This window comes from Silurus aristotelis (assembly GCF_946808225.1).
Source record: "Silurus aristotelis genome assembly, chromosome: 11".
Lineage (NCBI taxonomy): Eukaryota > Metazoa > Chordata > Actinopteri > Siluriformes > Siluridae > Silurus > Silurus aristotelis.
The window spans coordinates 3,771,135-3,783,456 of NC_139584.1; the positions used below are offsets into that span (position 1 = coordinate 3,771,135).

A 12,322-nucleotide genomic window follows, 5' to 3' on the forward strand; every position below is an offset into this window, starting at 1 on the left:
AGAACTACCCGGGAGGAGCTGGTCTATGACCTGAAAAGAGCTGGGACCACTGTTTCCAAGGTTACTGTTGATAATACACTAAGACGTCATGGTTTGAAATCATGCATGGCACGGAAGGTTCCCCTGCTTAAACCAGCACATGTCCAGGCACGTCTTAAGTTTGCCAATGACCATTTGGATGATCCAGAGGAGTCATGGGAGAAAGTCATGTGGTCAGATGAGACCAAAATAAAACTTTTGGGTCATAATTCCACTAAACGTGTTTGGAGGAAGAAGAATGATGAGTACAATCCCAAGAACACCATCCCTACTGTGAAGCATGGGGGTGGTAGCATCATGCTTTGGGGGTGTTTTTCTGCACATGGGACAGGGCGACTGCACTGTATTAAGGAGAGGATGACCGGGGTCATGTATTGCGAGATTTTGGGGAACAACCTCCTTCCCTCAGTTAGAGCATTGAAGATGGTTTTGAGGCTGGGTCTTCCAACATGACAATGACCCGAAGCACACAGCCAGGATAACAAAGAAGTGGCTCTGTAAGAAGCATATCAAGGTTCTGGTGTGGCCTAGCCAGTCTCCAGACCTAAACCCAATAGAGAATCTTTGGAGGGAGCTCAAACTCCGTGTTTCTTAGCGACAGGCCAGAAACCTGACTGATCTAGAGAAGATCTGTGTGGAGGAGTGGGCCAAAATCCCTCCTGCAGTGTGTGCAAACCTGGTGAAAAACTACAGGAAACATTTGACCTCTGTAATTGCAAACAAATGCTACTGTACCAAATATTAACATTGACTTTCTCAGGTGTTCAAATACTTATTTGCAGCTGTATCATACAAATAAATAGTTAAAAAATCATACATTGTGATTTCTGGATTTTTTTTTTAGATTATGTCTCTCACAGTGGACATGCACCTACGATGACAATTTCAGACCCCTCCATGATTTCTAAGTGGGAGAACTTGCAAAATAGCAGGTGTTCAAAAACTTATTTTCCTCACTGTATATATATATATATATATATATATATATATATATATATATATATATATATATATATATTTATTTTTTCTTTTTTCTGCACTCTGGGCCTCCTCACCTTCCCTACTTCAGGTACTGAGAACAAGTGATGACAAATCTCCACAAGCACACTCCAAAATCTAGTGGAACATCTTTCCAGAAGAGTGGTGGTTATTAGAAGAGCAAATTGGGACTAAATACATACTCACACTGTATTTGCAGGGTTTATTAAAAGGCATGTATGACAATCCTTAAAAACAAATAAACAAACAAACACAGAAATTATCTCTCTCTCACACACACACACACACACACACACACACACACACACACACACACACACACACACACACACACACACACACACACACACACACACACGTGAACAAGTCTAAGAATATTCATTAACATCTGACAGAGTTCGAAATTGAACCAAGTATCAATCTGCCAGCTTTCTTACATTAAATAAGACTTCATTATCCACCATCAAACATCAGCACGAGACGACGTCATGAATGGAAATTATTGGCTGTTCCACGTATCAAAGCTGCAAAGTTTATGGAAAAGTAACGACGTGGCAAAGACTCGAAGATGAGAGCAAGGCGTCCATTCTTAAAAAAAAAAACTGATTGACTTGCGTTTTCTCAACAAGGATGTGATTATATAATGAAATAATAATAATAATAATAATAATAATAATAATAATAATAATAATAATAATAATACATCTTCATGCATTTCATAAACACAAAGCTTTCATATTCTGCTTGGAAGCACACCGAGTTCTGTAACAAGGCTGTATTTTGAAGGAACACACAATCGAACACACTTCAGCCTGTTTTTCATTTCTGGTGCAATAAACAAAAAACCACTGCTTTTTCAGTCTTGAGCTTCAGCTGCAGTTGCTGCCTCTTCTTTTTCCTCGGTGGGTTTCTTCTTCGAAATGGAGTAATAGTAGGTCCTCATCTTCTCCTCCACTTCCAAAAACCCGGGTCTGTCCTCAAACCTGCAGAGGAGAGAAAGAATGCAGAAATGACTTTCACCTTCTCTTACACACTTTCACTCGAAAAAATACACGACTGTGAAGAATTCCACGCGAATGTCATACTGACTCTGGAAAAATAACGTCGTGAAAACAGGGAGGAGAAAAATCACTTTAAATGTGAACACAAAATGTATTGAACAATCATTATAATAAAAAGAAAAAAATTCAAAATACACTATATGGATGCCAATAAATGTTCCCTTCACACGTTCCAGCATGAGAGTACAAAGCCAGCTCCATGAAGATAGGCTTTACATGGATTAGAGTGGAAGATCGTCTCCTGATCTTCTCCTATAGAGCTTTAAACCTCACCCTATTCAACACTGTTGGGATGAATATTTCATGCTGACTGCACACCAGGCCTTTTCACCTCACCTACATCAGTACCTGACTTTACCAACACACATCCTTGTAGCTGAATGAGCACAAATCTCCACAAAATCTAGTAGAACATCTTCCCAGAAGAGTTGAGGTTATTATAAGAGCAACTAAATGTGGAATGAGATGTTCAAAAAGAACAATATCTTACGAACAGGTTTTCACAAAGTGTATATCTGTAAAATTCACGTGTTGTGTTGGTACGATTGTGATGGACTTGAACTGGAGTACTGGAGAACAGACTACAAACCCTGACAAGTATTTAAAGGAACGTGTTCACAATGTAAGTTATAGATCCTGATCAACAGTATAACTTCTTCAGCAGGTTTTGTCTGGAAAGACCAGTTCATTCGGTGCATTTCAGTGTAACAACAGCTATTAATGAATGTATCTCACTCACTTTAACGTCCAGCACTCTTTCATCAGCTCGTACATGGGCTCCGGGCAGCCGGCTGGACAATCCATGCGGTTGCCACTCTGGATGAAGGTGATCACCTCGGGACCTTTCATTTTCTGCAGGAAATCAAACAAAAATGGTTGTAATGAGAATGCACACATTCTTTTATTATGGTTGGAACTGAGGGCGATGCGATTCGCGTTGCGTTCAGACTGCTGTGTTTTTCCTGTTGTGTATGCAGGAAGTTACAGCTCTGCCTCTGCCATGTTAATCTGTATTCTATGTGACTTTTAGGACACGCCTCGGTCTCCGTAGTGTTGCGATACGTCGTATACGAGTAGCAGCGGCGGTGCTGAGAGAACGCGCTCGAGAAACGGTTTAAGCAAAGAGAAATCGATCTACATATCAAATATTGGTCACAAATTATTGGTCACTTTTCAAATAATAAAAGAAAATTCTAAATTAAAATCGATGCATTGCTATAAAAATGACAACTGTTATTCAATGCACACTTTTTTATGCTGATGGGCCGATAAATCATCCCTAATATATATATATATATATATATATATATATATATATATATATATATATATATATATATATATATATATATATATATATATCCTGCAATACGTGCAAGCTGTACCAGTGAATTTTAATCCCAGGCAGGGACATAGCATACATGTCATTCAAGAATATTTATATTACATGTCACACCCCTCCTGGCCACCAGAGGTCACTGTCTCCTGAATAATAACTCAATTCTTAAAAAAAGTCCAGTTACACTTCCTGTTCATGCAATATTGATACAGAGAAACAGGAAATCCTGTACACCAGTGATCTCTAACACCCGGGCCTCGGACTGGCACGTGGGTCAATTGGTACTGGGCCGCACAGAAAGAATAAATAATTTTCATTATTTCAGTTTTTTTATTATCTGATTCTAACTGATGTTTTATTATGGAAAATGACCAGATTTTCTCCACCACATCTGTCTATAACTCACTCTTGATGCATGTCATGATGCCTCGGTCACATGTCTTACCATCCGCTACCTTCTTAAAGGGGCTCCGGCCGCTAACACATAATACATTACCGCTAAATTCAAACCCCCAAGTGAGCAAAATGAACAAAAACCAACACAGTGGATTCACGTTTATTATTATTATTATTATTAGAAAATACCAGTTTTTATGGTAGTATCATTTCATGTTGTATTTATCTGCCACACCTTAAAGGCCGGTCCGTAAAAATATTGTCCGCAATTAAACGTGGCAAAAAAATGGTTGGGGACCACTGCTGTACACCCCTACCAACTACCTGATACATGTAATGTAGTTTTTAATATTGTTTTCTGTCTATGCTTTGTTTAAAATTTACAATCTTATAATTGTGTCTATCATAAAACCTCTCAAGGTCTAAGACACTATTTGAACATTTTAAACATCGTTTTGATAATTCGGGAATCGTATTGATAATTATTATGAATAATTGTTATTTTATAGCATATGTGATTATATGCCAGTCCTCAATTTGTCATCAGGTATACACACTTTTCCATTAAACCAAAGGGTGCATTTTATTATTATTATTATCATACATTTCTTTCAATAGTAACTTTCTTTTCGGCTTCTCCCGTTAGGGGTCGCCACAGCGGATCCTCCGCACGTTTGATTTGGCACATGTTTTACGCTGGATGCCCTTCCTAACGCAACCCTCCCCAATTTATCCGGGCTTGGGACCGGCACTAAGAGTGGCTGGGGATGGTTCCCTGACCGGGAATCGAACCCGGGTCGCAGCGGTGGGAGCGCTGCATCTTAACCACTAGACCACCAGGGGACCTCGCATTTCTTTCAATAGTGTTGTAGTTTATTACAAACAAATCAAATATGGCCATGGTTTTTATTTTTAACCAGGGTAAGAGAAGGATACAATCAAACATAATCCGTGTTTGGGCATCATGTAAACTAGGCGAGAGACGAAAACCAGAAGAAGATTTTGAGATTTCACATAGAAGACACGACAGGCAATCTAATCACAGACTAAACACGAAACAGGTGCACACAATCAGGCAGCAAACCAGCACAGGCACAGGAGCTGCAATGCAATGACAGTTAAGTACCAGAAATGTACCATGTTTTGATACAAATCCTGACGATCTTAACAAAAATACCTTGTAAGGTTTTCCTCCGTAGGAGAACGCCTCCCACATGGTGACTCCAAAGCTCCACACATCACCTTTACTGGAGAACTTGTGGTAGTTGATGCACTCTGGAGCGTACCATTTCAAAGGCCATTTGCCTAAAGTGCGTGCCTACTCACACACACAAACACACACACACAAAAACACAGACGTTGGTCTCACTTTTTTCCACCCACACATTGCTCTTTGGGGTTTACGAGGTTGCAAAAAACACCCCCGGTCTCGTCATCCTGCTCACTGCGACATTCGATAATGCAAAATCATTTACACGTCAACGTGCACACGGGCCGAGTCGCTTCACCTTGTAATAGTTATTGTCTGCGCCGAGCGCTTTGGAGAGGCCGAAGTCGCTGATCTTGGCGTAATGTTGGTTGACCAACAGCACGTTCCGAGCTGCTAAATCTCTGTGCACGAAGTTCTTCTCCTCCAGATACTTCATCCCCAACGAGACCTGGTGCATCAGTTCCACCACATTGTCCACTGACACCTGATCTCTGGCAATAAAACCACACACACAATACAAAACGCACACTGTCAAATAAAAGTGATTGAAAATAATAGATTATCATACGGGGGAAACATTCGTTATCAGCATTAAACAGAGAGGGTTAAGGGCCACGCTCAAGGGCCCAACAGTGGCAACTTCACTGCTTATTTTGCTTATTTAGCAAATCACTAAATAATGTCCCACACCAGCATTTCCATCATGATTAATACCATAAATACAGAGTAATTTTGATATTTGTTAATTAATATAATATAGTATTAATAATAATAATAATAATAATAATAATAATAATAATAATAATAACAATAATAAAATAAACATGATTTTGCCTATAACATCTATTCAGTCTGTGTTTTCTTGATCATCCTGTTCCACATGCTGGTATAACAACCTCCATTCTTCCACTAGATTTTGGAGTGTGTTAATGGAGATTTGTTCTCATTCAGCTGATGTGGGTGAGGTGAGAAGGTCTGGGGTGCAGTCAGAGTTCCACGTCATCTCAAAGACGTTCGATAGAGTTGAGGTTGGAGCTCTGTAGCAGATCTTCCACTCCAACCGAAAAAACGAATATCTTAATGGAATGGAGCTGGATTTGTGTAAAATTTCATGCTACTGCACCCAGCGACTTTGTCGTAACCATTCGGGGAATGAAGCACATATGACTAGAAAAGTTTTGAAACCTGTATAGAAAGTGCAATTGAGCGAAAGATCATTGGTTTATCACAAAGCTCGCCCTTGCTCTTACTTCCTGCTGGAGAGGAATTTGTTGAGCGGACCAGCCGGTGCCATTTCCATCACCAGCATCAGAGCCTCCGCCTGGCACAGGCCGATCATGCGCACTATGTAGGGGTTATCCAGCTGGTGCATGATCTCTGCCTCACGCATCATCTCGTCCTTCACCGACTTCTCGTTCTCGCTTTTCAGGATCTTGATAGCTACGTCGATGTGTTTGCTGAGAAACAGAAGAAAGTACCAGTAAACTCCAGACCCTTCATCTTCATCATCATAATCAATGGTTACTGTTTTCTCAAATGGCTGCTGCGCCGTCTTTCGGCACCTCTCACCTCTTCATCTTATAGACGCCTTTCTTCACGCAACCGAAGTTCCCCGATCCGAGCTCCACCTCGTCCACCATCAGCTTATCACGCTTAATGAAGAGCGTCTTCTCCTGGAGCTCTTTAGGATCCGCGTACGGGCTGACAAACTCATCGCTGTCCATCGGCAGAGTCTGGCGAGCTCCAGGAACTGATAATAATAATATCGATCATGTCAATAAATATAAATGTGTGGAAGCATGGGAGGAGTGATCAGGCTTCAGCTGTAGATACATTAATACACACCCTCACACACCTGGGTTTCACAAAAGTGTATCCAGAAATGAAATAAAAGGAATGAGTTAATAAGTAGAGGGAGAACAAGAAAGGGAAGGTGGAGGATAAAAAAAAAAAAAAGAAATTAAACATAAGGATGAAAAGGAGATGATAGTAGGAATGAAAAGCAGGTAGAAGGTGTAGAAGAAGGGGAGATGAAGATGAAGGTGGAGAACAAAAACAAGGGTGATGGTGAGAAGACAAAGAGGAAGAAAGTAAAGTGGGAAAATGAAACAGAGGGTAGGAAAGAACAGAGCAGGGTAGAGAAGAAGAAGATGGAGGAAGATCAGTAAAATACAGATAATGAGAAAAAAGTCGAGGAAAGAAAGACAGTGGAAAAGGTGGCTACGAATGAAAAGAGAATGAAAGGTCGGTATGAGAAAAGGAGGAAAACAGGGGAAAAAAAGGGACAGTTAAATTAAAAAATTTATGGACACCTTCTGACCAATCAAAACGCAGAACTCCACAGCGTTTTTATTTTTTTATTGTTTTTATAGGCATTGTGTTAACACACACTCACCTTCAGGGGGCGGTGTGTAGCCATTAGGTCTGGATCTGCCTCTCTGTTGGGAGAGATGTGTCAGGATGAAACACACACACACACACACACACACACACACACACACACACACACACACACACACAGTGAGTGTATAAGAATTGTGTGCATCTCTAAGACTTATTAAGATCATATAAAGAGATAAGTGTGATGAGTACCGTTGCAGGCACCGCCGGACTCTCTGCAGAGAAAAACAAACAGAAAGAACGGATTTAAAAACTCATAAAACATAAACGCATAACACTGCAGCCTCAAACAAACTCCTGATAAACTGAAGAGTTTGTTTCATCATGTTCTCCAATTCATCTGATCATTAGAAAGTCCTTTACGACTCGATTCAGGCTTGTCAAAAGACCCGAAGGAGTTTAGACAAGCACCAGGCATGAGGAGAAGGAGGGGTGGAGAGGAAGAGAAAAGGAGAAAGAGAAAGAAATACAATGGGGAGTAAAAAGACAAAGAAGCAAGAAAGGGGGGAGACGAGATAGAGAAGGAAGGGGAAGAGAAAGAGGGGAAGCAGAATATGGAATAGAAGGGGAAGGTGGAGTAAAAGAAGAAGAAGAGAGGGAGAAAGAAAAAGCAAGAGAAACGGAACAGTGCAGAGGAGACGGAGAAGCAATGGTAAGAGGAGTACGAGCAGGATATGGAGAACAATAGAAAAAAGAAAAAAAAGAAAGAAAGAGAAGAAACAAACCATAGTTAAAGAAAGAGTAGAGGAAGGGAACAGGAAGGAAAAGAAGAGAAGGAGAATGAGACAAATATGAGAAAGAAGGAGAATAGAAAGAGAAATACAAGGAGAAGTAGGAGATCTTAGAGTAGAGGGAAAACCAAAACAAGGATGAGCAATGAAGAATGAATGAAAAGGAAGAAAAGGAAAGAAAGTGTAAAGTGGGGAAATGGAGGAGAGGGGGAAAGGGGAAAGAGAGAAAAGTTGATTAAGAGGAATGTGGGGAAGAGGAAGAATGAGGAGGAGGAGGATGAAGAAGACAAAGATGAAGAAGCAACAGAAGAAAAAGGAGGATGAGATGAAAAAAAAGCAGAAGAAGAATAAGAAGGAGGATGAGATGAAGAAGGATGAGATGTATGAAAACATGAATGCACTATTCAGTGTAACAGATTCTTACGTCCTGCATTGTTCTGGTTCACACAAGGTTCCCGCAGCAACGTGACCAAACCGTCGGGCTTCATTTTCAGATACTCAACCAGCTGCAAGAGTCAAAACAGTCTTCAGTGTCACTCTTAACATCCATCTGCAGCTCGAGACAATCAAAACCTTCTCAGGACGTGTTTTTATCCACTGACCTGCCATACGGTGTCAAACTTGGTTCCTTCAGGCATGGAGTATTTGCCTGATTTATCGTGAAGGATCTGGTAATGGTACGCCGTTTTTCCGTACATGACCGACAAAGCGAAGGTGCCAGACTCGTCTCGTTCTCGCACTCTGCGGAGACAAAACAAACATCCTGTTTATGAAAACATCGCTACTTCAACATGTCTACAGATCGGAGTTACGGTAACAGAGAGCTCGAGCACTATTCAGGGATTCTTTCACAAACTGTTGTACAAACGTGAAGGCGGACAATTGTACAGAACGTCCTTGGATGTGATAGCTAGTGGAACATCTTCCCAGAAGAGTGGAGTTTATTATAAGAGCATAATGGAGACTGAATGTGGAATGAGATGTTCAAAAAAAGAAGCATCTCCTGTTTCCACGCACATTTGTTGTGTTGATGGTGTACTAATGAATCGAAGAACGTTTTTTTCTAAAGCCGAAACAAACAATTTCATGATGTGGTACACGTATAATCGTCGTATTACGACTCGGCGTATTTACCGTTTGCAGCCTTTCACGTGAGCGAAAGTTTCCGAATGCACAGCTTCGAGTTTCACTACTTTTTCCACTCAGACTAATTATAGCTTCTTCAACACGCTTCCATTTCGAATTTATTCACTTAATACGTCTGACAAAAGCACAAAATGAGCTCTTGTGCTCTTTTATTATTTTAATTACATTCATTATTTTATAAAATATTTCATTAATATTCCTTCTAATATTGAAGCTATTTCATCTTATTCCAATCTAATTCCAATCTCTTTGATCTCGTACTTGTGCACGAGATCAAAGAGATTGAAATTAGATTGGAATAAGAAAAAAAATATTAGAAAAAAAAATAAGGTTAGCAAGTTTCTCAGAAGTTCCTGAACCCCCATATTTGGTAATAACCGTGTATAAAGAGATGAGTCTGAGTTCAATCCTGCACACACAAATAAAAAAAAAAAAAACGCTGAATGAACAAACGCAGTATAAATGTGTAACAGAATTACATAAAAAAGTTACACAGTTTATTTCTTGGATCATGCCAAAAAATGTACACTATAGTGGCAATGAATGGAATGGATTAGTCTGGTTAATGAGTTTTTTTTTTCCACGACACCGTCGTAATTTTAACGACTGGACTGCTAAATGCTTTACAGTCCAAAAAATCCTCAAAAAAATCTTCTTCTCCCATTAGGGGGCACCACAGCGGATTATCCGTCTCCACACCACTCTTTCTCTACATCTGCTTCTTTCAAACCAACTACCTGCATGTCCATCACCACATCCATAAACCTCCTCCTTGGTCTTCCTCTTTTCCTCCTTCCTGGTGGCTCCATCCTCAGCATTCTCCTACTGATATACCCCATGTTCCTCCTCTGCACATGTCCAAACCATCTCAATCTCACCTCCCTCACCTTGTCTCCAAAACGTTCATAAGAATCTTGAAATGATATGGTATAATCTATGGAATCACCTTCAGATAAGAAGCCAGCTACTGTATTTCTATGCCCCTTCTGGGTTACTCACATCCATTCTAGACAATGAACAGCACCCGATCCATGACCTACTGATAAAACACCGGAGCTCTTTCAGCTGAAAACTCATCCCGTAGAAAGCAACGGTACAGGAGGGGAATGTCTTCCAACAGTTTGTTCCACACTGTACGGTGAGGCTCTGAGTCAGACTTACGATCTGCTCACTGAGCTGATTGTTCGCTGTTACGCTGCTTTTTAACGTTTTCAATGTGTGTATGTGCACTTTATGTAGTGTCCCAGTTTGGTGTTTCTGCTCAATACTAATTGAAGGTGTTTTATGTAGCACTTTGGCACGTTATGTAGAACGTTGTGTTTCACTGCTGTCCTGCACCGTATGGGGCTGAAGCGACAATAGAAACCTACTTGAATGGACATGATCCTGCACTCTACCTTAAATTTACCTCAAGTCCGCTGTTGTGTCAGAAATGTGTACAATATTTAACACAAAAACACACTGCATTACCACGTCACACTCTCGCAGCGTTCTCATACTGCTTATCTTTAATATAATATATGTATAACACAGATTTGATCAGGCAACTGCCATCAAATCTCGAAATGTTTGTAGTTTCATCGTCTTCTTTGAGCTTGAAGTTGTATTGAAGTGAGAGATAATTAATGTGTGTATCTCCAAATGAACCGGGAGAATATATTTACTGTATCTTACTGTATAAGCAGCTTTAAATGTTGAATAATAGTGCAAAAAAATCATCAAACGGAAAAAAAAAATAATCTGTGGTATCCAGGCACAAAAACATGGAGGCACCAAAAACATTTCCTATCGAAATGCATTACATAGAAAGTCGTCCTAAGTGACTTGGAAAAAAAGAGGGAAATTCGTGTCAGGGATCAGTAGATTACATTTTGTACATCACGAAATGCCGTGAGATTGGGCTGAATTATGGTATCTTTTTAATCTGTCTTCCTGGTTAACATGTGATAAAGAAATATTTGTGGTTTGAGCTGATATTTGTTGTCTCTTAACACTGTCTGTTGTCAGATTTCGAATCGGATTCAGTCTAAAGGCTTCATCAGACATTCATCAGACTTTCGCACTCACCATTAATGCGATTCCATGCACAGAGTGTACGATGAAACTATAAAAACTACTGTAATTATCTAATATCTGGCATTAAAAAAAAACATTCAATGAATGAATGAATGAATAAAAAAAAATACTAGTACTAAGTACTTTTGATCTTTTTGATGCTTTTGATTTTTTTTTTTTATAGGATTTGTGAGCACTGAATGCGTCCTTGCACCATCTACAAGTGCATTAAATATCTTTACTTTTCGGTCCCCAGATAACAATACGGCTGTGAAGGATCAAAATATGCAGCACTCCGGTGAAGATAGAAAGGCTTACGTACAGGAACTTGCCGTCTGGCTGAGAGCCTGAGTAAAGTCGCCTCTCTCCTTCCTGACGAGGGATTTTGCTATGGTACCAGGGCATCTTTTCATGGGCTGTGGTGGCTATCAGCTTCTCTAACTGAGGAGCCTGACTGATAATGGCCTGCTCCATGGCCTCCCCCTGAAACACACACACACACACACAGACACACAGACACAGACACACACACACACACACACACACACACACACACACACACACACACACACACACACACACACACACACACACAATCACTACATTATTTTCCGTCAGATCACTACATTTATTTTCCAACTTGGACAACCTACACATTTGAAATCAGATTTAAAATAATTAATTAATGCAATTGAAAGTAATCCGAATGAAATGAATGAAATTTTATTTAAATAAATAAATGTAAAATTTACACACATCAGAGTTTGTGTACTGGTGAGAGGGTTTCTTGTAGACGGAAAAAAATATCTGCAAATGTATTTATTACATTTTTATTTGTATAATATTTTTTAAATTGCTTCTGCAATGACATTAGTATATGATTTTTATTACAGCTTTCTGAAAATTTTACATAACCTACATTTTATGGAGGTAAATAGATGGTTAC

At 39.8% G+C, this 12,322-nt stretch overlaps 1 protein-coding gene across 2 annotated transcripts in view; it reads right to left on the reverse strand.

Annotated features, from left to right (window-relative positions):
- Positions 1-1,220: 1,220 nt before the first annotated feature.
- Positions 1,221-12,322, reverse strand: part of zap70 (zeta chain of T cell receptor associated protein kinase 70) — a 22,037-nt gene continuing 10,935 nt past the window's right edge. For both annotated transcript variants that reach the window (XM_083554944.1, XM_083554945.1), the window contains exons 3-13: positions 11,699-11,859; positions 8,778-8,916; positions 8,600-8,681; positions 7,637-7,659; positions 7,440-7,482; positions 6,614-6,794; positions 6,295-6,501; positions 5,343-5,535; positions 5,012-5,152; positions 2,839-2,951; positions 1,221-2,021 (exon numbers count right to left, since the gene is read on the reverse strand). In XM_083554944.1, coding sequence (XP_083411070.1) covers positions 1,895-2,021; positions 2,839-2,951; positions 5,012-5,152; positions 5,343-5,535; positions 6,295-6,501; positions 6,614-6,794; positions 7,440-7,482; positions 7,637-7,659; positions 8,600-8,681; positions 8,778-8,916; positions 11,699-11,859 — 1,410 coding nt within the window. In that variant the 3' untranslated portion in view covers positions 1,221-1,894. The remainder of the gene's footprint in view (positions 2,022-2,838; positions 2,952-5,011; positions 5,153-5,342; positions 5,536-6,294; positions 6,502-6,613; positions 6,795-7,439; positions 7,483-7,636; positions 7,660-8,599; positions 8,682-8,777; positions 8,917-11,698; positions 11,860-12,322) is intronic.